The following is a 25,894-nucleotide window of genomic DNA, read 5'->3' on the forward strand; positions in this document are numbered from 1 at the left end:
AAGTATGTATTCAGACCCTTAGCCCAGTACTTAGTTGAAGCACTTTTGGCAGCGATTACAGCCCCGAGTCTTCTTGGGTATGACGCGACAAGCCTTGCATACCTGGATTTGGGGATTTTCTGCCATTCTTCTCTGCAGATCCTCTCAAGCTCTGTCAGGTTGGATGGGGACCGTCGGTGGACCGCCATATTCAGGTCTCTCCAGAGATGTTCGATTGGGTTCAAGTCAGGGCTCTGGCTGGTCCACTCAAGGACCTTCACAGATTTGTCCCTAAGCCACTCCTGCGTTGTCTTGGCTGTGTGCTTAGGGTCATTGTCCTGTTGGAAGGTGAACCTTCGGCCCAGTCTGAGGTCCTGAGCGCTCTGTTTCAGGTTTTCATTAAGGATATCTCTGTACTTTGCTCCGTTCATTGTTCCCTCAACCCTGACCAGTCCCCCCCAGTCCCTGATGCTGAAAAACACCCCCACAGCATGATGCTGCCACCACCATGCTTCACCGTTGGGATCGTATTGGGCAGGTGATGAGCGGTGCCTGGTTTCTTCCAGACATGACACTTAGAATTGAGGCCAAACAGTTCAATCTTGGTTTCATCAGAGCACAGAATCTTGTTACTCACAGTCTAAGAGTCCTTTAGGTGCTTTTTTGCAAACTCCAAGCGGGCTTTCATGTGTCTTTCACTGAGGAGAGGCTTCCGTCTGGCCACTCTGCCATAAAGCCCAGATCAGTGGAGTGTTGCAGTGATGGTTGTCCTTCTGGAAGTTTCTCCCATCTCCACACAGGATCTCTGGAGCTCAGCCAGAGTGACCATCATGTTCTTGGTCACCTCTCTTACCAAGGCCCTTCTCCCCCGATCGCTCAGTTTGGCCAGGCGGCCAGCTCTAGGAAGAGTCCTGGTTGTTCCAAACTTCTTCCATTTAAGAATTATAGAGGCCACTGTGCTCTTGGGAACCTTCAATGCAGCAGAGATTTTTTTGTAGGTTTCCCCAGATCTGTGCCTCGACACAATCCTGTCTCTGACCTCTGCAGGCAGTTCCTTCGACCTCATGGCTTGGTTTTTGCTCTGATATGCATTGTCAGCTGTGAGACCTTATATAGACAGGTGTGTGCCTTTCCAAATCATGTCCAATCAATTTAATTTACCACAGGTGGACTCCAATCAAGGTGTAGAAACATCTCAAAGATGATCAAGAGAAATGGGAGGCACCTGAGCTAAATTTCAAGTGTCATAGCAAAGGGTATGAATACTTATGTCAATGTGATATTTCAGTTTTTTATTTTTTAATAAATTTGCAAAACTTTCTAAAATCCTGTTTTCTCTTTGTCATTATGGGGTATTGAGTGTAGGTTGATGAGGGAAAAAATGAATGTGAACGATTTCAGCATAAGGCTGCAACATAACAAAATGTGAAAAAAGTGAAGGGGTCTGAATACTTTCTGAATGCACTGTACATTATTGAACGTAAAGTACATCTTTGTTTCCATACACTGTAAGAGCATAATTGGTTTGCACATGTTTGCTTTTTTATGGAGAGAATGCAAAAGGACTTTGCATGTTCAAACTATCTTTGTGTTTTCCTTCACAACAGTTACGGCAACAACAGAGGGCCTTTGCTGAGAATGTTCGGAGCAATGTTTACCTGCGACGAGAGCGGGAAATCTCTGGCCTTGCTGAGTGGTTACGGGTGGAATGGTTCGAAGCCCACCAGGCAAAGGCTTCATCCCTTGAGATGCTGTTAGCAAGTAATCTCTCTGAAGTTGGCCAAGCTCACCATGATGCCAAGGAAAATGTAAATATCTTGCTGCTTGCTGTGCACACCAGTAATATAGTTTGAAATCCTGAAAGTTCATTTTTGTTGTCATTGTGGTTGATTTCATTTTTCAATGTCAGAATATTGTGGGGTTGTTATTCCATGCACGCAAAGCAAAAAGCAATTGGTTCATGCTTGTCCATCTATCTACAAATGTCAGTTTATGATCAAGGAACAACTTATTTACATGGAATGTTATACTTTGAACATGAAATGGAAACAAAACCTGCCATTTAACAGGTTTGTCGTTTTACGTTACTTTGGCTCTGAATTCGTCCCGATTGCATATGCGCAGAGAAGAGTGAGATAATATTGGCTGGCACTGTCTGGCAGTCAAATAAAACTGAAAATCATTCCAAACAGGAAATATACTGATTTAAGGACGTCATAGAGGACACAAACAACAGGCACAAATAACTAATGTAAAGTCTTCGATAGGGTGGTGTAAAAGACTGCATTAACGGCGATAAATTCCGGAATTAATTTATTTTGTAGGACTTTTGCAATTGTTATGGTGGTGCATAAGGGTGCTTCAATAGTGCTAAACATTTGGAATTTGTTTTTTGAAACAATCTTTAAAATCATTGTTGAATTAAAATGAGGTATTTACTTGAACACTACAGGGTAACATGTTCTATTAACTCTCTAGTTACCAAATATGGACAGAGGTTATGTTTTCACCCCTGTTTGTTTGTTTGTGAATGGGATATCTCTTAAAGTTGTGGACGGATTTGGATGAAATTTGGGCAGGTTTGGTGTGTGGCACAAACTAATTGATTAGATTTTGATGAAGATCTGGTGATGGATCTCGATACCATAAAAAAAAATTTTTTAAAGTGATTCTTCACCATTGAAAGAGAGGGCTAAAACAAGATATAGCACGATATCTCAAAAAGTGGTGGACGGATTTGGATGAAACTTGGTGGACAGGTTGGGTTTGTGACAAGGACAAATCAATTTGATTTTGGTGAAGATTTGAATATGGATTTTCCAGATTTTAAAATTTATTTCAAATTGATGCTTCACCATTGAGTGATGGGGCTAAAAACGATATATCACATGGTATTTCAAAAAGTTGTGGACGGATTATGAAAAAGGGAGTTGGATGAGTTAGGTGGGTGACAAGAACAAGCCGATTACATTTTGGTTCAGGTTCGTATCCAGATCCAGCCTATCAGTGGTATATGAAATGTAAACTGTTCATGCTGGTGGAGGTATGCTCTCTTCCAAGTAACGTTCTAGTTCCATATCAAATTATATGTATACAAGTGTTTACATTGCATTTTCCACATTCCACCCTACAGTCAATCATAAAGAATTAAGAATTTGTGACACAAAATCATAAGGCACATGGTTACAATTTGGGACAGGCAAGAACATGCGATTTATCTCTGCACATGATATAGCCACAGCTCTTGGCCCTGAGAAATCTAAAGCCCTCCCCATGTTTCATGCACTAACAGGGTGTGACACTTCTTCAGCGTTTAATGGGCGTGGAAAGGTAACTGCATGGAATGTGTGGGAATCATTCCCTGAGCTCACAGAGGTACTAGCAGAAATTTGCCACCAGAGCACAGAGATAACTGAAACCTGCATGAACGTCATTGAGAGATTTGTTATTCTGTTGTATGATCGCACAAGTACTGCTACTGACATTAAAATTGTACGAAAGAAACTGTTTGCAAAGAAGGGCAGACCTGTGGAATCAATTCCACCAACACATGATGCCCTTGTGCAGCACGTAAAGCGGGCAGTATACCAAGGCGCACTATGCTGGGGACAAGCATTGCATGCTAAGCCTGATCTACCAAGCCCCACTGAATGGGGTTGGCAAAAAACGTCTGCTGGCCAGTTCAAACCAATATGGACAACACTTCCAGAGGCTGCAAAGATCTGCAATGAACTTGTTAAGTGTGGGTGCAAAAAAGGATGTACTGGTCGTTGCCGGTGTAAGAAAGCTGCACTTCCCTGTACTTCTCTCTGCGCATGTGATGGAGAATGCAGCAAAGACTAGAAAACCACAAGATGGCACAGTTACAGTCTGCGATGTCATAGACACTTTTAATCACTGAAGAATGCCAACCTGTTAAGAGTATTTATATGCATTCCCAGTATGCATGATACTATGCAAAATTAATATTTTCATATGACTGCTTAATATTTTATGTTATCATTGGATTCCTAGACCCTAAAAATGTAGGTGTAGGCACTGCAACCATTTAGATAGCTGTTCTAATTATGGAGATATTCATCAAAACAGGTCTGTTATGGCGGCCATCTTGGATTTCAAGATGGCTGCCATATACTGTTGAATATTTTATGTTGCCATTGGATTCCTAGACCCTAAAAATGTAGGTATAGGCACTTCAACCATTTTGATATCTGTTCTAATTATGGAGATATTCATCAAAACAGGTCTTGTATGACGGCCATCCTGAATTTCAAGATGGCCGCCATATGGGGTGAAATTGGAGATGCCCCCTGGACTAAAAATCTTTCTTTTGGGGTATTCTAGCCATGTGCCAAGTTTCATGCTTTTAAGGGAAAAGGCACAATTCATTAGTGAAGCAGCCCCACTAATATGTCTTATAAATAGCTGACTCTCGTTTGTAATGTTTCACATATTTGATGTTTCAAGTTGATTGTGAATACAGTATAGCAATAAAAATTATGCCCACCCACAATCTCATACATTGATTTATATGTTAAAATTTTCAATTAATCAGTACATGTCCTCTGAGAGATTATTCTTTCAATTTGCCCTGCGAGGAAGGAGGGACAAATATTATTTTGGACTGAAATTTTTAAAATGGTTGGCTTATATCGACATGTTTGAAATTATGCTATTTTATTTAGGTTGTGGATGAAGATGCTGCACAGCATCAAGCGGCAAAGGAGCAACGCAGAGCCGAGTCTAGACATCGCAAGGCTCTTCGGGAGTTGAGGGAATACTGTAATAAGCAGCAGCAGCAACATACAGGGTACCTTGCTTTTTATTTTATTAGTCCCCAACCAGTTTCACCGAACGGCTTACGAGATCGATGTGAAACTCCACACTCATGATCGACTAGCCTTGGGGAATATATTTTGCAAATGAATGTCAGAGGTCAGCCATTTTGGATTTTTGTCTGGCAGCCATCTTGGATTTTTGCAAAAGTAAAAAAATATCTTCTCTGAAAGCGCTGTGGATCGGTGCAAAATTTTAACCATATGTTCAACTACCCATGGGGATATAATGTTGGGGAAAAAAGTCATCGTTCACATGGTTTGGCAGCCATATTGGATTTAAGGAAAATTTTCAAAACAGTCAATGAAAGCTGGTCTGTTGGGAGCCGTTGGTGAGGTATGTGGATGGACAAAAGGACCACCGAGGCACTCGGGAACATGGTGGTGGGATGATGAAGTTGGAAAGAGGATTGATGAGAAGAGGAAGAAGTTCAAGGAGTGGCAGAAGGCGAAGGGTGCGGGAGCAGAAACAGCAGAGCATGAAAGTTATAAGGCAGCCAAGAAGGCTGCAAAGAAAGAGGTGGCAAAGGCGCAGGAGGCATGTAGGAAAATGTTCGGAGAACGCTTGGATTCGGAAGAGGGTCAGCGAGCAGTATTCAGGATTGCAAAGCAGATAGCGAAAGAGAGGTGTAATGGGGGTGAGTTGCTTGAAGGATGAAGTGGGACAAATCGTTGTGGACCCAGATGGAATTAAAGGAAGATGGAAAAGATATATGGAAATGCTGTTGAATACAGAGAATGAATGGGAAGGCAACATAGAGACTAACCCAGTTTTAGGACCGGCAGAGAAGATAACTGAGGAGGAAGTTGAGGAAGCCATAAAAGCAATGAAGAGTAGAAAAGCGGGAGGGCCGACAGGAGTTGTGGGAGATATGTTGAAGGCAGCAGGAACTTGGGGTGTGAAGAGAATGACAGAGATCTGTAATCTGGCGGTGAAAGAAGGCCGCATTCCAGTGGATTGGGAACTGAGTACCCTCATCCCTCTATACAATGGGAAAGGTGACCCTCCAGAGTGTGGCTCGTACCGAGCGATAAAGTTATTGGAGCATGGAATGAAGGTATTGGAAAGGGTGTTGGAGAGGAGGATAAGGAAGAAAGTGAAGATCGACAAAATGCAGTTTGGATTTATGCCAGGAAGAGGAACGACAGACGCGCTTTTTATTGTGAGGCAGTTGCAGGAGAAGTACATGGAGAAGAGGAAGAAGTTGTTTCTTGGGTTTGTTGATCTGGAGAAAGCATTCGATAGGGTTCCACACAAAGTATTGACATGGGCAATGAGGAAGTTAGGAGTGGAGGAATGGTTGATCAGAGTAGTGATGGCAATGTACAAAAGAGCGCGCACAGCTGTAAGGACGAAGGACGGGAACAGTGGTGAGTTTGAGGTGAAGGTGGGAGTGCATCAGGGGTCGGTACTAAGTCCACTACTATTTGTAGCTGTGATGGAGGTGCTGGCTCAGAACGTAAAGGAGGGTTTACCGTGGGAGTTGTTGTATGCAGATTGTTGTGTAAAACCAATCAGGTCCACACAACTTTAGTCCAACGGGTTGGTTTAATTGCATTTAGATCATAACATCATCCTGTAAAGTAGAAAATACAATAAGTATACGATGTGACATCTCATGGGTCCATTCATATCATTCAATGCAAGCAAGCTGGTTATTCTATGCAGGCGTACCGTTAGCGAGTCTACCAGATGTAACATGTCACAGGAGAAGTCTCGGAGCACCGTTCGCAGCAGCGGGTCTTATAGTCACGCCCCTAGCGGTGTCAACGAGCAGCGAGCATCACCCCAGGTTCAGTACGAATACGATTTCACTACATTCTCCCCCCCGTCAGAATTATACGGCAGCGCGGCTAAAGCGAGTGAGCGTCAGCACGAATAGGGTGCGGAACATCAGTCGACCCAACCGTATCGGGCCGGGCGGCGAATTTCTCTGCCAGCACGCGTCCGAAATTCCCCGGGTACGGCATCACGTATCCCTGTGTCCCCGGCGTCAGAGGCGCCAACAGGGTCGGGTGACGAAGGGGGTAACTCCAAGTCGTCGGGCCCAGGTAGTCTCGGCGAGGGGAGGGTCGGTAGACTTTCGGCGATGGGAGCGTCGGGAGAGGCCATAGTCTCATAGATGGGTTCGATCGGTTCGTCCGATTCCCTACTTAGGTCGTCGACCCCGCAAGGGGCAAGGTGACGGACGGAGACAGTAGTCTCACGGCCATCAGTCGTCATCACACGAGCATGCTCAGGATTAGCCTGGAGAATCTGCACTTTGTCCACTAGGGGGTCGTACTTGCTCGCGCGAACCGCCCGTTTAAGGTAGGCCGGCCCGGGCCCAGCGAGCCAACTGGGCAAAGACCGTATACACCCCGAGCTCCTGGGGTGGTGGAAAAGTCGCTCGTGGGGAGTTTGGTTGGTTGCCGTACTCAGGAGAGCCCTGATCGAGTTCAACGCCGCAGGTAGCGACCAAGCCCATTTATCGAGGCCCCGGCCGAGGGTCCGGAGGTGGAGCATGACGGCCCTCCAGATAATCCCGTTGAAGCGTTCGATCTGCCCATTAGCCTGGGGTCTGTACGGCGTGGTGTAACTAGACGCAATGTTATTTTGGAGCAGATAGCCGCGCACCTCCTGAGACAAGAAGACCGCACCCCGGTCGGTATGGACATAGGCCGGGTAACCAAACATTGAGAACAAGTTCTGTAAGCATCGCATCACCGTGGCAGCAGTCATGTCCGCGCACGTATAAGCAAAGGGGAATCGCGAGTACTCATCAACGATAGTGAGCAGATAGCGAGAGCCGCTCGACACCGGCAATGGGCCCTTGAAATCCATCGCCAAGCGTTCCCACGGGCGTGTAGCCTTCACCAGAGTCCCCATGGGAGGGTTATAGAAACGCGGTTTGATTTCCGCGCAGATAGCGCAGTCGCGACAGATACGGCGGATATCGTCAATCGAGTATGGGAGATTCCCACACCGCACAAAATGAGCGAAACGCGTTACGCCGGGATGGCCCGCAGTGGCATGCAGCACCCGTAGGCCCTCCAAAGAGGTGATACCGGCACATGTAGCCGGTCGTGATAAGGCATCGGCGGCCTGGTTATCCTTCCCCGGGCGATATTTGATGGTGTAACAGAAGTCGGCGAGTTCGATACGCCAGCGAGTGATTTTCTCGTTCTTAATGCGCTGGGCGTGTAAGGTGTCGTACATGAACGCAACGCTTTGCTGGTCCGTGATGATTTGGAAGCTCCGCCCGAGTAAGTACGGGCGCCATCGCCGAATAGACTCGACGATCGCATACGCTTCCTTTTCAACGGACGAGTGTCTCCGCTCAGCGGTGGTAAGAGTCCGTGAAAAGAAAGCCACGGGACGCCCCCCTTGGGAGAGGGTCGCCGCGATGGCCTGATCCGAGGCGTCACTTTCGAGGACGAACGAGCCGCTCTCGTCGATTGTCGCCACGGCGGCTCGGGCGATGTCGGCCTTAAGGCCTTCAAAGGCCGTCAATGCGGCCGGACTCAGGGGGAAGGTGTCGCAGGCCACAAGGGGGCGAAGTTTCGCGGAGAAACTTTGCACCCATTTGGAGTAATGGGCGAACAGCCCAAGGGCGCGCTTCAGGGACGCCCAATCGCAGGGAGGGGCCATGTCGAGCAAAGGTCGCAGACGCTCCTTATCCGGAGCAACAGAGCCATGGGTCACGGTGTACCCCAGAAGATCTATCGTGCGTAGGGAGTATTGGCACTTATCCTCGTTCATAGTTAAGTGATACCGCTGCGCGAGCTCAAGGAAGCGCTTCAGATTAGCATCATGGTGCCCTTGGTCATATCCACAAACCGTAAGATTATCGAGGTAGACGAAAACATCGGTTAAGTGCTCCCGCGCAACGAGGTCATCCATGGCCCTCTGGAAACAAGAGACCCCGTTCGTTACCCCAAAAGGCAATCGCGTAAATTGGTACAACCGCTGCCCCGACTCAAATGCGGTATAGATACGATCCGCCCTAGAGATAGGGATCTGGTGGTACGCACTACGGAGATCGAGAGTGCTATAGACCGAATACTGGGACACCTGTTGCACTAGCGTGTCCATCCCCGGAAGGGGTAGGCATCCAGCTGTGTAAAGCGGTTAATCGTTTGGGAATAGTCGATTACCATGCGTCTGCGATGGGCCTCGCTGCGCACCACCAAGACCTGGGCGCGCCACGGCGACCTACTAGGTTCTATGATGCCGTCTTTCAAGAGCTGAGCCGTTTCGTCCGCAATGAATTGCATGTCAGCGCGAGAGTAGCGTCGTGATTTTACCGCGACAGGGGTGCAGTCGGAGGTTAGATTGGGGAACAGCGAAAGCGGCTGGACGTCCATTTGCGCTAGGGCGCACACCGCAAGCGCGTCGTCCGCCCCCACAACAAGAGTGTCAGGCCCACCAAACTCCATTACCAGACGTCCATGCAGCTTAAGAAAATCGTGTCCTAACAGAATATCAGCACATAATGCGGGTAAAACCATAAGGTGTACATCAGGGAAAACCCGTCCCTTTAGCACGAGTTTCAATCGGCATTCCCCCTTCGTGCTGAGTCGAAGCCCCTGGGAAGCCATGAAGATCCGTCTCGTAGACCTCCAGATCCGCCATCTATGCCTGAGCACAAGTCGCTGGTCGATAAAACTATCCGTAGATCCTGTATCCACCAAGGCCCGAACACAATGGCCTTCGACCATGAGGGGAATAAGGGCTTGAGCCAGGCCAGACGAGGCTGCTGGGAGCGGGACTGAGCCCCCCGAATGGGTCGGACCAGCCTCGCGGGTGGATCCTACGCCAGCAGCAGTTTTGCGGTCGTGGTCGGAGTCTGTGTTGACCATGGGGAATCCATTATCGTCATCAGAGGGCTTTCCCAAGCATTCCAGTGTTTCGCGATTCAAAAACTGACAATTCTGACGGGAAAAGGCCTCCGTAGTATTTGAAATCGCCTTTTGACACTTTTGGCAGAAAAAGGCTTCCGTAGTATTCGAAATCGCCTTTTGACATTTTTGGCAGCAAAAGGCCTCCGTAGTATTTGAAATCTCCTTTGTCGGGGCGTGGGCCGCCGTTAGCTCGTGGACGACTCGAGGAGAACGTTCCGCTGGGGCTTGGCGAGGCTTCAAAGCCCCTTGCGTGGCCCGGAGTTTGGTCAAGGACACGTCCTTTGTGCCCGATGGATGAGACGGTGGTGGCTGTCCGGTGACGCCCGCCAAGGACGTCTGAGCGCCCAGGGGCCCGCAGAGAGGGGCCCTCCCCTTCGAAGTCCGGTAAGGTGCCGGGTGTCGGGCTCGGCTCGCGGGCTCCGCAATGAGCCCATTCAAGGTCGCCGCGCCCGCGCGACCGCGACCGCGCGAGTCAATGAGCCGCGAGCCGCGTGCCGTTTTCCTGCACACTTTCGCGTAATGTCCCTTTTGCGAGCACAAATGGCATATAGCGTCTCGTGCCGGACACACGACCCGGGCATGACGTGGCCCCCCACAGAAAAAGCATGCGGCCCCGCGTAAGGCCTTGGGTCTTGTCGTAACGGCAGCCGTCAGGGCTGGGTCTTCCTCCGGAGCATCCCGGAGTTCAGCGAGCGGATCCGCATCCTCGGCGGTAGCACTCTCTGGCCGGGCGTGTAGTGTGGTGCCCGCCAAGAGGCGCGTGCGATCATAGGTGTTCGATTGCATCCGCGCTTCGGTGTATACTGTCCCTTGCTCGAGTGCCGTAGCGAAGGTCAGGTCGGTCTTCTCCAAGAGTTTGAGCCTTAGTTCCTGGGAGGAGACCCCTGCAACGAAGGCATCTAAAAGACGATCATCCTGAGCCTGCGCGGGAGTCCGTGGCTCCCTGACGCTGTCCAGCAAAAGCTGCCAGAGCTCCTGGGCATAGTGGTCCATCGCCTCGTTGGGTTGCTGGCGTCGCGTTTGCAGCAAATATCGTGCGTACACCGGGCTTTTTTCCTTTATGTACAGCCGTTTGAGCTCCGCGATGGAGAGGTCATACGTCGCGCATTGAGCGATAGAGTTGTAAACCCGGTAGTCGATTTTTGAATGGAGAGTTGCTAGCTTCGCGGCAGCCGTCGGCGCGGTCTCAGGCTCATCAAAAAGATTCTCCAATTGTCTGAGCCAGTGCTTCAGCTGCAAGCCACCATCCGGGGCTTGCGGGTCGGCGCAGAATACGGACACCGTCAGCGTCTTGTTGCCAGCCATGTCGGTAGATCTTAAATGCAATTAAGTGTTGTGTAAAACCAATCAGGTCCACACAACTTTAGTCCAACGGGTTGGTTTAATTGCATTTAGATCATAACATCATCCTGTAAAGTAGAAAATACAATAAGTATACGATGTGACATCTCATGGGTCCATTCATCTATCTATAATTCCAGTAATCTCTGTCTGTACGTCTGTACGTCTGTACGTTTGTTTGTCTGTGACCGCTGTTTCTCGACAACCACGGGTCCGATATACTTTTAACTTGCCAGGTATATTGCTGGGGACCCGAGGATGTGCCTTTTCAAGGTTTCATATTAATCGGACAATTACTTACCGAGCTATGTCCAAAAAACGATTCAACCAATCAGAGAGCAGCGAACGATCGCGTGTGCCGAACGTGGAGGACACACTCTGCCTCGGATGGCACATTTGACAGCGTATTCATTTATTTCACGTTTGCAAACTATGTTGGCGTTAAACTATGTTTTAAAACTAATAAAACCGAATTTGCGATTCATTCGCTTTCCTGCGCGTTTGTGCACGCGATGGCGATTTCTTTACCAAACTCCGGAAGCCGTTCGCTTTGGACCAAACCATTGCATGTAAATAGAGGGGGGGGATTGTCACCGTACTCGCAAGCCGTTCGCTTTGGACCAAACCATTTCATGTAAATAGAGGGGGGGGGGGATATAATTTTAGATATAGATATAGTACGGGCATGCCCTAGTCTATCTATAATTCCAGCAATCTCTGTGTGTGTGTGTGTGTGTGTGTGTGTGTGTGTGTGTGTGTGTGTGTGTGTGTGTGTGTGTGTGTGTGTGTGTGTGTGTGTTTGTCTGTGACCGCTGTTTCTCGACAACCACGGGTCCGATATACTTTAAACTTGCCAGGTATATTGCTGGGGACCCGAGGATGTGCCTTTTCAAGGTTTGAAATTAATCGGACAAGTACTTACCGAGCTATGGCGATTTAGCCGTTCGCCGTTCGCTTTGGCGTTGCGAATGGACCAAACCATTGCATGTAAATAGAGGGGGGGGGGTTCTGTGGTCGTTGCGAATGGACCAAACCATTCATGTAAATAGAGGGGGGGGGGGGGTTCTGTGGTCGTTACTGTCACGTGGTTTCAAAGTTTTTTTTTGTTGTTGTTGTTTGCACGCATGTTTTTTTGCACCCACGTACGGGCACGCCCTAGGATGTTTACACACACACACCCCTACACAAATTTTTTTTTTTTTTTTTTTTTTTGGCAAGGAACGGGCACCCACGTACGGGCACGTCCTAGCTTATATATAGTACGGGCATGCCCTAGTCTATCTATAATTCCAGTAATCTCTGTGTGTATGTGTGTGTGTATGTGTGTGTGTCTGTGACCGCTGTTTCTCGACAACCACGGGTCCGATCTAATTGAAACTTGCCAGATATATTGCTGGGGACCTGAGGATGTGCCTTTTCAAGGTTTGAAATTAATCGGACAAGTGGTTCCCAAGGTATGGTCACCGTACTCGCAAGCCATTCGCTTTGGCTTTGCGAATGGACCAAACCATTTCATGTAAATAGAGGGGGGGGATTGTCACCGTACTCGCAAGCCGTTCGCTTTGGCTTTGCGAATGGACCAAACCATTTCATGTAAATAGAGGGGGGGGATATAATTTTAGATATATATATAGTACGGGCACGCCCTAGTATCATTCAATGCAAGCAAGCTGGTTATGCTATGCAGGCGTACCGTTAGCGAGTCTACCAGATGTAACATGTCACAGGAGAAGTCTCGGAGCACCGTTCGCAGCAGCGGGTCTTATAGTCACGCCCCTAGCGGTGTCAACGAGCAGCGAGCATCACCCCGGGTTCAGTACGAATACGATTTCACTACACAGATGATCTGGTATTGATTGCGGAAAGTATGGATGGACTGAAGGAAAAGATGAACAAGTGGAAGGAATGTATGGAGACAAAAGGTCTGAAGGTGAATGTCGGAAAGACGAAGGTGATGGCAAGTGGTAAAGCATGTGGTGAGGTGGAAAGAACTGGGAAGTGGCCCTGTGCTGTGTGCAGGAAGGGTGTCGGAGTGAACTCCATTCAATGTACAATGTGCGCTGAGTGGGTTCATCAAAAATGTAGTGGTCTGAGAGGGTCATTAACCAGTGTGGCAGCTACATTCAAATGTAAGGTGTGCACAGAGGGAGCTGCAGATGGAGGAAATGTTGAGTTGGATCTTGGAGACGGCGTGAAGCTGGAAGGTGTGAAAACATTTTGCTACCTCGGAGACATGCTGAATGGAGAAGGTGGATCAGACTCGGCAACGGTTGCTGGAGTGAGATGTGCATGGAAGAAGTTTCGGGAACTGAGTGGCGTGCTGATGAGGAGGGGAGTGTCGTTGAAGCTGAAGGGAAAGGTGTATGCTGCATGTGTGAGAAGTGTTATGATTTATGGGAGCGAGACATGGGTAATGAACGTAGAGCAGCAACGAAGGTTGGAAAGGGTGGAAATGTGAATGGTTCGATGGATGTGCGGAGTATCATTGAGAGAGAGGAAGACAAATGATGAATTGCGAAAAATGATGGGAATAGAGCCTGTGATTGATGCTGTGAAGAGGAACAGGTTGAGATGGTTTGGTCATGTGTTGAGGAAGGATGAAAGTGACTGGTTGAGAAGAGTGATGGAAATGAATGTGGAAGGAAGTAGAGGACGGGGAAGAGCGAGAAAGACTTGGCTAAAGATGGTGGAAGAAGAAATGCGGGCAAGGGGGTTAACAAGGAGAGATGCAGAAAATAGGGCAAGATGGAGAAGATTGTCATGGGGACTGCAAGGCTAACCCCCGCTCTAGCAGGTAAAATGGCCTTAAAATGCATGTTGTTGTTGTTGTTGTTTCAAAACAGTATTTCTCTAAAACTGCTTACCCTATCAATATGAAAATTTTTACAAATATCATCTCACACCATTGCTGCATATCGTGTGGAAATGATGATGTCATAGGTCACATGGTTTAGCAGCCATCTTGGATAGAAAAACGAACCTTGTATGATCAACACGAAATTTCACACATGTGATCCCCTACCCAATAGGAGTGTAAATTTTTGACGTCGTACGTCATGTGGTTGGGCAGCCATATTTGATCAAAGTCAAATAAGTGCATGACTATTCCTCTTAAACCGCTTCAGCTATTGAATTCCAACTTTATGCATGTGTTCTCGTCATCAAGGGGTTGTTGCAGGTCTGGCAGCCAGAATGTTTTAATTATTTGAAAACGCACAAAAAGAAACTTTACAATAATATATTCTCCAGAACAGCTTCCAAGATTGATGTGAAACTTCATGCACATGATCGAGTGTTTTGGGGAATATAGTTTGATAATTTAAATGTCATCAGTCGTATTGTCTGGCAGCCATTTTAAAACTTATTTGGAATCTGAGTATTTTTAAAATTTCTTTGAATTGAATTTTTAAAATCCAATTCTGAATCCGTTTTTTGCCAGAGGACATCATGGGTCATGTGTCTGATCAAAGCAGGGTTATATCAAAGTGGGGTTGTATCAAAGTGGGGTTGTATCAAAGTGGGACGTCGTGGTACCCGGTTATCACTGCCAGCAGCTATAAAGTGGCAGTTCTCGTTTTATTTTGTTTATTTAAATTTAAATTTTATCTTTTTGTGCACCGCACCTTACCTATGCCATTTCCAGGCATTGCAAATCGTCATTGCTGGGCACCGAAGGGGGCTCGGCAGTGACGCACGCTGAGAGGGAGTACTCAGTTTTCACTCTGGTTGTTTGTTTGTTTGTTGTACACCGCTCCTTTCCTATGCCATCTCCAGGCATTGCAAATCGCCATTGCTGGGCTCGGCAGTGACGCACGCTGAAAGAGAGTACTCAGTTTTCACTCTGGTTGTTTGTTGTACACCGCTCCTTTCCTATGCCATCTCCAGGCATTGCAAATCGCCATTGCTGGGCTCGGCAGTGACGCACGCTGAAAGAGAGTACTCAGTTTTCACTCTGGTTTCTTGTTGTACACTGCTCCTTTCCTATGCCATCTCCAGGCATTGCAAATCGTCATTGCCGGGCACCAAAGGGGGCGCGGCAGTGACGCACGCTGAAAGAGAGTACTCAGTTTTCACTCTGGTTTCTTTCTTGTTTTCTTTCTTGCTTTCTTGCTTTCTTGCTTTCTTGCTTTCCTGTTTGTTTGTCCGGACGATATCTCAGCCATCCTTTAAGCTAGGAAGCTGAAATTTCGGCACAATAGTGAGCAGGTCCTTTGTCAAAAACGGTATTTATTTTTTTGATTAATCAATTAATTGAGGAGTTATTTAATTATTAGCGATTAATTAAGTACTTAATTAATTAATCAAATTTCCTTTCTCTTCTGACCATTAACTCAGGCACCTTTTGAGTTAGGAAGCTGATATTTGGACATGCCAATGATCAGGTGATTTGGCTGCAAAGGATATTTTTGATTTATTAATTAATCAATTAATCGATTAATTATTTAATTATTCGACTAATGACAAAAAAATCTTTTTTTTAAAGTTACAGATTCTGATGAAATAGTGGTAGTTTATTTGTTCTCTGACCAAATTGATTAATAATTTAATTTTTTTATGATTATTATTTATTTATTTTCATTATTAATCATTTATTTATTTTCTTTCTCATTTGGCCAATATCTCAGGCACCTTTTGAGCTGGGAAGCTAATATTTGGACATGAGTGACCAAGTGATGTGGCTATCAAGGATATTTTTGATTTATTGATTAATCATTTCATCTATTAATTATTTATTGATTAATCGATTAATTATTTATTGAGTAATCAATTAATTATTTAATTTTTTATAAATGACTTATTTAATTAAATTTCTAAAAGATACATCTTCGGATGAAGCACTAGTGGTTTAGTTATGCGATTAGCCAATTGATTATGAAAATATTTTGTGATAATCTTTTATTGATTTTAATTATACAATTAATCAATCAATTAGTGTACACCTCTCCCTCCCAATGCAGCCTCAATGAGCTGCACTGCGGTATTGCCGGGCACCGGAGGCACCCCGGCAATGCCGCGCTGCAGCATATTTAATTATTTGGCATGGGGCGGTGCACTTTGAATGTATGTGTACTTGTTGTACACCGCTCCTTTCCTATGCCATCTCCAGGCATTGCAAATCGTCATTGCCGGGCACCAAAGGGGGCTTGGCAGTGACGCACGCTGAAAGAGAGTACTCAGTTTTCACTCTGGTTTCTTTCTTGTTTGTTTTCTTTCTTGTTGTACACCGCTCCTTTCCTATGCCATCTCCAGGCATTGCAAATCGTCATTGCCGGGCACCAAAGGGGGCTCGGCAGTGACGCACGCTGAAAGAGAGTACTCAGTTTTCACTCTGGTTTCTTATTGTACACTGCTCCTTTCCTATGCCATCTCCAGGCATTGCAAATCGTCATTGCCGGGCACCAAAGGGGGCTCGGCAGTGACGCACGCTGAAAGAGAGTACTCAGTTTTCACTCTGGTTTCTTTCTTTCTTGTTTGTTTTCTTTCTTGGTTGTCCGGGCGATATCTCAGCCATCCTTTGAGCTCGGAAGCTGAAATTTCGGCACAGTAGTGAGCAAGTCCTTTTTCAAAAACGGTATTTTTTTTTTGATTAATCAATTAATTGAGGAGTTATTTAATTATTAGCGATTAATTAAGTACTTATTTAATTAATCAAATTTCCTTTCTCTTCTGACCATTAACTCAGGCACCTTTTGAGTTAGGAAGCTGATATTTGGACATGCCATTGACCAGGTGATTTGGCTGCAAAGGATATTTTTGATTTAATAATTAATCAATTAATGGATTAATTATTTAATTATTTGATTAATGCCAAAAAAATTTTTTTTTTTTAAGTTACAGATTCTGATGAAATAGTGGTAGTTTATGTGTTCTCTGACCAAATTGATTAATAATTTAATTTTTTTATGATTATTATTTATTTATTTTCATTATTAATCATTTATTTATTTTCTTTCTCATTTGGCCAATATCTCAGGCACCTTTTGAGCTGGGAAGCTAATATTTGGACATGAGTGACCAAGTGATGTGGCTATCAAGGATATTTTTGATTTATTGATTAATCATTTCATCTATTAATTATTTATTGATTAATCGATTAATTATTTATTGAGTAATCAATTAATTATTTAATTTTTTATAAATGACTTATTTAATTAACTTTCTAAAAGATACATCTTCGGATGAAGCACTAGTGGTTTAGTTATGCGATTAGCCAATTGATTATGAAAATATTTTGTGATAATCTTTTATTGATTTTAATTATACAATTAATCAATCAATTAGTGTACACCTCTCCCTCCCAATGCAGCCTCAATGAGCTGCACTGCGGTATTGCCGGGCGCCGGAGGCGCACCGGCAATGCCGCGCTGCAGCATATTTAATTATTTGGCATGGGGCGGTGTACTTTGAATGTATGTGTACTTGTTTGTCTTCTTTCTCATTTGGCCAATATCTCAGGCACCTTTTGAGCTCAGAAGCTAATATTTGGACATGAGTGACCAAGTGATGTGGCTATCAAGGATATTTTTGATTTATTGATTAATCAATTAATCAATGTATCGATTAATTATTTAATTATTCGATTAATTACTAAAAATAATTTTTTTTCCCCAGTTACAGATTCTGATGAAATGGTGGTCGTTTATGTGTTCTGTGACCGAATTGATTGATAATTTAATTTTTTAATGATTATTATTTATTTATTTTCATTATTAATCATTTATTTATTTTCTTTCTCATTTTTTTTTTTTTTTTTTTTTTTTTTTTTGTATACAAGATCGAGGCTCGTGAAAGAGCGAACATTAATCACACAGAAAGACAAACCGACACATAAAACATATAACATAGGGAGCGGTAGACAAGATGGGGAGAGAGGGGGAAGGACACAAACACAACATTTGAGAGCAGGGACCGAGAGACATGGAGACATCGAGAGATCTGAGAGAGGGCGAGGGCTTTGGGGGGGGGGGGGGGCGTGGGAAGGGGGCAGTGGGAGAGGTATAAAACATATGGACACTGCCAGGACTTCCAGGAAAGAAGTTGGAATTTCAAACAAGGTGGATCTGGGGTGAATTAGCGGGGGTAGAAAAGATCAAGGTTTTGGATGGGGGAAGATAAGAGATGGTGGTGAACAGCTGTTTTAAAGGCCTGGAGGGAGGAGTGGGATTGAAGGGAGTGAGGTAGTTTGTTCCAGAGGCGGGAGAAAAGAGGAATGAAAGAGTGAAGGTGAGCGGAGAGCCGAGATTTCGGCAGTTTAACCATCAGAGGGTTGCTGGCAGATCTTGTGCGACCTGTAGGAATATTTGGGGGACAGAGCACAGAGAGAGCTGGGGGTGCAAGGCCGGAGAGGAGTCGGTAGAAGACAGAAAGACCACCTACCTGCCTGCGGTGAGTGAGTGAAAGGCCCTCAGAGATAGCTTCATCGCGGGAGATTCCAATAATTCTGAAAGCTTTGGTTTCAACAGCGTGAAGCCGAGCTAGGTGTGAGGCAGGAGCACCGGCCCATAGGGGAGAACAGTATTCCATTGAGCTGCGGATGAAAGCCTTGTATGTGGTGAGGAGCTCAGGTGTGCCGAGGAAGGACTTCGCACGACGGAGGATGCCCAGTCGGCGACTGGCTTTGGAGGCCAGCTTGGAAATGTGGTTTTCCCAAGAAAGATCATGGCAGATAGTGAGACCCAAAATCTTGAGCGACAGAACTTCTTGGAGAGGATTGTTGAGAAAGTAGATGGGAGGGTTGTCCAGTCGATCTTTTCGGAGAGACATAGTAAGAGTGTGAGATTTGTCAGGATTGAAAGACATGTTCCACTTGTTTGACCAGTCTGTGATTTTGTCCAGGTCTTCAGAGAGTGAGGAGGCAGCAGACTGCCGATCTGAGGGAAGAGGAATGGAGCGGCAGAGAGTGGAGTCATCAGCAAAGAGATAGAGAGGATTTTCGAGAGAGTCAGAGAGATCATTGATGAAGACCAGAAAAAGCACGGGGCCCAGAACACTGCCTTGGGGAACTCCAGCCTGAACAGGAAGAGGAGATGAGAGAAACCCATTCAGGGCCACACGTTGACGACGACTAGAGAGGAAGTCCGCCAGCCATGCGTGGAGATTTCCATGGATACCAAAGGAGGAGAGTTTGGTGAGCAGAGCGGGGTGCCAGACCGTGTCGAAGGCACGTGATATGTCGAGGGAGACAGCTCTAATTTCCTGTTTGGCATTGAGGACCTCCATCCATTGTTGAGACAGCAGAAGCAGCATGTCCAGAGTAGAGTGACCTGGTCTGAAACCAAATTGATGATCAGAGATCAAGCCATTGGAGAAGAGGAAAGATTTCATATCAGAAGCAATGATGGATTCCATGACTTTGCTGATAATTGGGAGAAGGCTGATTGGTCTGTAGTTGCTAGGATCTGTTTTTGCACCTTTTTTGTGCAAAGCGGTGATGTTGGCTGATTTCCAAGCAGATGGCAGTTGACCTTGAGCAAAAGAGAGGGTGAAGAGAACAGAGAGAGGGTGAGATAGAGCAGCAGAGCAGGATTTTAGGACCCGTGGGCTGATGCCGTCGGGTCCAGTTGCAGAATCAGAGTCGAGGGTTGACAGAAACTTTTCCACCTTGTCAGGAGGAAAGGACACGGAGTCCAGGAGCAGCAGGGTACGACTGGGTATGGTGGGTACAGAGAGGGATGGGTTTGGGACACAAGATTTAGAGGCAAACACAGAGTTGAGGCATTCAGCTTTTTCACGTGCGGAGTCAGCTGTGTAGCCGTTTGAGGTAAGGGAGGGGATGGAGGGGGAACAAACACCAGAAACGGATTTGACCAGACGCCACCAGGATTTGGAAGAGGGAGACAGATAAGAGAGTTCGGTCTTGAGAACGGAGAGATATTGTTTCCTGGCTCTCCTGAGGGTGGACACACACTTGTTTCGGGCTTTGTGAAAGGAAATGAGATTTCCTTCCGTTGGATTTGCTTTCCAGGAGACGAAGGCAAGTTGTTTCTGGGCAACAGCCTCACCACAAGATTCCGTGTACCATGGACGGGAGGAAGGGTATGACAACTGAAGACGAGATGGGATAAATCTGTGCATGAGAGAGAGCAATTTACTTTGGAAGAATTCCCAGGATGAGTTGATGTCAGAGGTGGTAGAGATGGGAGACCAGTCCAGATGATTGATGGCTGCTTGAAGACCGTGCCAGTTGGCCTGAGTGAAATGCCAGACTCGTCGACGCTGAGCAGGCTCCCTGAGGATGGTCAGAGAGATGTCCACTTTAACAAGGACATGATCAGATGATCCGATCGGAGCAGAAGAAGAGCAGCAGACATTTTCAGGGAAGTTAGTCATAACCAAGTCCAGAAGAGAAGATGTTCCGTTGACTGAGATCCGGGTCGGGAAATTGACAGATTGTGTCAGTCCCAGTGAGTCGCAGAAGTCCTTTGCTGAGGAGCCATGGCTGGTGAGAGAGGTACCCACACCCAGCCAACTGGCATGATGACAGTTGAAATCACCACATATGAGGAAGAGAGAGTTGGGATGAGTAGATAGAAGTTGGTCCATATCATCAGACAGCGAGATGTAGATGGAGTCATCACTGTTTGGTGGACGGTACAACACACATATGAACAAGAGGTGGGAGCGAAGGGGAAGCCGTAGCCAGAGGTATTCCTGGGGGTGAGGTGGAGAGAGTGCAGTGCAGGGCGAGTGAGGAAGAGAGTTTTTGATAAAGATAGCAACCCCGCCTCCAGGACGAGGCTCAGGTCTATCATACCGGAGGAGGGAGTAGCCCGGGAGAGATACTATGGAATCAGAGACATCATAAAGGAGGAAAGTTTCTGTTAAGCAGATCACGTCTGGTTTGACAGAAGCAACCTGTATGGAGAGATCAGTTAAGTTTGAACGAAGGCCCCGGATGTTTGAGGTCCATACCGTTAATGAAGAGGAAGGGGGAGCATCAGATACAGAACAGGGGGGAGGAGGGGTAGGGTAAGATGTGGAAGAGGTGGAAGAGGTAGGGAGAGCTGTTGAAGGTGTGTCAGAGATTTCAGAATAGCTCGGAGAAAGGGAAGGATGGGGCGGACAAAAGGTTTGATGGTGATTGGGTGAGCCACAATGAGGTGTTATTTGAGGAGGGGGAAGAGCGAGGCAGAAGGTTGGGGGAGATGGAGGTGAGAGTTTGAAGGGGGAAGAAGCGGGGAGGATGCTTTGAGGAGGGGGAGTGAGAGGGGGGAAATTGAGAAGCAATGAGGGTGGGGATATTTGAAGGGGAGGGGTGAGGGGGGAGTTTGGGAGGGAAGGGACAAGGGGAGGGATTTGAAAGGGATGGGATATGGGGGAGATTTGGAGGGGAGGGGTGAGGCAGGAGTCTAGGAGGGGAGGGGCGAGGGGGCGTCTTGGCGGGGAGGGGTGAGGGGGTAGTTTAGGAGGGAGGGGGCAAGGGGGGAGATTTGAAAGGGATGGGTGATGGGGAAGATTTGGAGGGGAGGGGTGATGGGGAAGATTTGGAGGGGAGGGGTTATGGGGAAGATTTGGAGGGGAGGGGTGAGATTGGATTTTTGAAAGTGTACGATTTATGGGAAACGAACATTTATTGCAAAATGAGTTTCTTGTGACCTTCGAGTTAAAAATACGTTTAAGGACGCTGGATGGAGGATGGAGTGCAGGAGAGTTTAGGGAATGTAGAAAAAAGGCACTATAGGAGATGGATTTTTTTTTTGGGATGAATTGATTTGGTGAGCAAGTCGAAAGCAGCCTTTTAAAGAAGAAGAAGAAAAAGGTGTTATAAAATATGACGGAATACATAACTTGAGGGGAAAGTGTAAACATTGAAGGTTAATGAGTGAAAACTATCTGGGGAAATGGGGGAGAAACACGTGGTCGAAGAACGAACGAACGAATAAGAATGAATAAACGAATGAGAACAGAGAAAGAAATGTATTTTTTTTTTTTTTTTTTTTTTTTTTTTTTTGAGTTGAGATTTACACAAGGAAGTATGTATGGGTGAAAAGACTGGGAATACAGAGAACGAAAGTTATTGGATCACAAACGACGGACCACTGAGAGAAAAACAAAGCCTCAAGGTTGTACAGTGCACACTGTACAAGGCCTTGCTCGCGACACGGCAAACAGACGATCAATTTATGAAAGATAAACACCGAGAAACAACCAAAGTTGCACACAATAACTTCACACACCGAAAGATAAATACAGTTTCGACAAAATACAATTGTGAACAGACTTAACTTCGGTTAACGTGGAGACCGTGTGGAGCTTCGAAAATCCCTGCCGCCGTCTCCAAGATCTCCAAGATTTGGCCAATATCTCAGGCACCTTTTGAGCTGGGAAGCTAATATTTGGACATGACAGTGACCAAGTGATGTGGCTATCAAGGATATTTTTGATTAATTGATTAATCATTTAATCGATTCATTATTTATTGATTAATCGATGAATTACTTATTGATTAATCAATTAATTATTTAATTTTTTATTAATGACTTATTTGATTAAATTTCTAAAAGATACATCTTCGGATGAAGCACGAGTGGTTTTGTTATGGTATTAGCCAATTGATTAAGAAAATATTTTGTGATAATCTTTTATTGATTTTCATTATACAATTAATCAATCAATTAGTGTACACCTCTCCCTCCCAATGCAGCCTCTATGAGCTGCACTGCGGTATTGCCGGGCACCGGAGGCGCCCCGGCAATGCTGCGCTGTAGGATATTTAATTATTTGGCATGGGGGCGGTGTACTTTGAATGTATCTTTACTTGTTGTATTTTATTTTTTCTCTCCATAATAAGACTCCATAAGACATAGATAAGGCGTCAGGAAGGGCATCTGGCCATAAAAACATTGCCTCAAAAATAGAACCATTACAATTTGGAGAAGATTGTCATGGGGACCGCAAGGCTAACCCCGGCTCTTGCAGGGAAAATGGCCTTAAAATGCCTGTTGTTGTTGTTGTTGTTCTCCATAATAAGACTACATATTGGTCTTAAATATGCAACGGTTATAGTTTTTGCATTGGAATTTATTTTTGAACAGCAATAAATCTGACATGCATACTATTTGGGATTATTAACAAATCCAACTCCGAGAGCTTATATCCCACTAGTGCTGCAGAATGGTGCAATATACCAGACCATTTGTGCATTTTGGGTGAAAAGTATGAAAATTGGCACAGATGTAGCTTTTGATGTGCTGAACATTTCTGGATATGGGGCCAATTCAATTTCTTTCCAAGATGGCCACCAAATTCAAAATGGCCGCCGCTGAGTAAAAAATACTACTTTCTTACTTGTTTATAATATTGCTACGGTTTTGAGATTGGCACATATTGATCATTAAAGGTTAAAGGGTTGCCCCCCATAGTTAGTCCACGAGCAACACGTAGGCCACCTTAGAGTATTAGTTATGTCATAGTATGTGTAAGTATAGGCCATTTCCACGAGTAATATCTGCATTGTGTAAAGACATGAGTTTCGGTCCCTTCATTTTTACGTCCACCCTCCAAGTTCCACCTCCATGGGCATAATTGATCCCGCGCCCCATTTGGCTCCTCCCTCAGTTTGTTACGCTTTGGCTACCCGCAGCATTTATTACGCTTTGGCTGCCAACAGCGTTTGCTGCCCTTTGCTCGCTCACTAGTCGAGTAACACGAGCTAGGCCTAAGAGGGAGGAGCGCGGTGGCGGGGTGGGGCGGCGTCAAGGCAGCGCGTCAGAGGCGATGACGGTAAGGACCACCAGCCAACCAGGGCTCTAAGGGCATGGCGTGACAGGGCGTGGTAAGGCGCGTCTGGTAAGTGCTTGAAGGTTCGTGGGGCGTGCCTATAAAAGCCTGTGCACAAAGCCTTTGAACAGGACTCGTTGGGAAAGGGCGTGATAAGAGGACTAGCGCTGGAGGGACTTGTTGCAAGGAGCACGAGAGAGAGCAAGAGTGAGTGGTGAACAGGACTCGACTGAAGCAGCGCTCGCTTTGGGGGCATTGCGCTATATCTCAGTATTACGTACGTGCCAAAGGAAAGGCAGCCAGACGCACCGGTGGCGAATATCGCCTATTCAGCCACGCGAGTGAACGCGGCAATATCCGCCAGTGATAACCGCCAACCGCCAGAGCCCAGACCCTACCATTCGCCCCGTATTATCCCGTGTGCGCCAAATGACACGCGGAGAGCTCCTGCCCCTCTACTTACCATCTGCCCGGGACGAACCAGAGGCCGGAGGGAGCTGTACGAGAGCCATCCCTGGACGTGGTGAACATCATCCTGCAGCTGCAAACCCCGTGTGAGTGTGTCTGTGTGTGAGACGGGCCCGTTTGTCCTGGGGATTAAGTTAAGGCTGCACTGTGTCCTCTTTTCTGGAATCATTGTAAATAGTGTAAATAAATCTTGTTATTCCTTTCTTCCCAATTCGATCGCCTTTGTGATTTTTTTTGGATTTTTTTTTGTATACATAATCGAGGCTCGTGAAAGAGCTAACATTTATCACACAAACAAATCAAATAGACAAACAAACAAAGTGTATAAAAGGGGAGCGGTAGACAAGATGGGGAGAGAAGGGGGAATTGTGTGTGTGTACATGGAGAATTTCACCATTGGCTAAGCGTGGTACGAACGAGATCGCTAGAACCGGGTTCACCAAATAAACAGCACGGATCGCGTGTACGCACCGCTCGGCGTCTCAGCACGCGTGATTCGTGCGGGGCTTATTTCCTCGTTTCTGGGCAGCGCGAGTAATTAGGTAATAGTGATTCTAGTCCTACGACCCTATTTTGCGCTGTCCGGGAAGGACGTCGTAGGTCCCGGGTCCCGTCGGCCAGTCAAAGACAAGGGGACTAATCCCCCCTTGGTAAGGGGAGAAGGCCGGCACTGATATCCGCAACAATATTCAAATGTGCCAATTTCATATTTTTCATGCTTTTTAACCGTGAAATTGCATAGTTAGTTTCGATACTGATGTTTGCGTATTTCAACAATGCAACAATATTCAAAATGGCGCAAAAATCCATGTTAGTACCTAAAAGCCTAAAGCTTAAGTTGATACCTGTAAAAGCTAATGTATGTAAAAAGTGTGTAAAAGCTAATGTGTGTAAAACACATTAAACACATTAAATGTGTAAAAGCTAAACTAAACTAAAAGCTAAAGCTAAACACATTAAATGTGTAAAACACATTTTAGTTAAAAAAAACTAAAAAGTGTGTAAAAGTGTGTAAAAGTGTGTAAAAAGTGTGTAAAAAGTGTGTAGTGTAAAAGCTAATGTACCTCAGGGTGACATAGTTCCGAACCCGAAGGATCGGTAACCGACACAATTTCGGTCTTCGAGGCCGGCCGATAGGCACAGTGTGACCAGAAGGGACGAGGTTCTCCTGACCACGTGGCCCTCGACTTGGTGGGGTTTGTCCGCACAATGTGGGCGCATCAGGATGAACTTTAGCCGGGGAGCGTTTGGGCGCCCCGGTCTGATACTGCCGCCCACGCGCAGAACAACTTGTGAGTGCACGTGGGTCCCGGCGGTCCCACTGGCCTAGCGCTACCATGTTTAGACAGCGAGATCCGTCCCCGGGCACCGGCACCTACTCCCGGAAGTTGAGAGAATAGCGGCGCCAGGCACGGTAGGACACCCGCGGAGCCCCGGCGGACCAGGGACGCGCGAGCCTACGCATTAGCGTGCTACGGCGGCATCAACGGCTTCGGCCACGGCCGGGCCGATACTCGGCCCGGTCGCACCGGAAATGAACTGGTTCGACGCCCGCGCTGGAGAGGTCGCGGGCGACTGAGATGTATTAACAAATTAATTAATTAATTTGAGACGTCCGATTTCTAGTGTTTGGAAATTTGGAAGAGCTTGACCCTAGCCTTTCCCTT

The 25,894-nt window shown here is 46.2% G+C and overlaps 1 protein-coding gene across 4 annotated transcripts in view; it reads left to right on the forward strand.

Annotated features, from left to right (window-relative positions):
* Positions 1 to 25,894, forward strand: part of CEP295 (centrosomal protein 295) — a 115,018-nt gene that overhangs the window by 44,679 nt on the left and 44,445 nt on the right. For all 4 annotated transcript variants that reach the window (XM_068124560.2, XM_078783333.1, XM_078783335.1 and 1 more), the window contains exons 3-4: positions 1,587 to 1,787; positions 4,665 to 4,789. In XM_068124560.2, the coding sequence (XP_067980661.2) occupies positions 1,587 to 1,787; positions 4,665 to 4,789 (326 nt within the window). The remainder of the gene's footprint in view (positions 1 to 1,586; positions 1,788 to 4,664; positions 4,790 to 25,894) is intronic.

The sequence above is a fragment of the Myxine glutinosa genome, chromosome 8, assembly GCF_964187855.1.
Source record: "Myxine glutinosa chromosome 8, kmMyxGlut1.1, whole genome shotgun sequence".
NCBI classification, from domain to species: Eukaryota; Metazoa; Chordata; class Myxini; order Myxiniformes; family Myxinidae; genus Myxine; species Myxine glutinosa.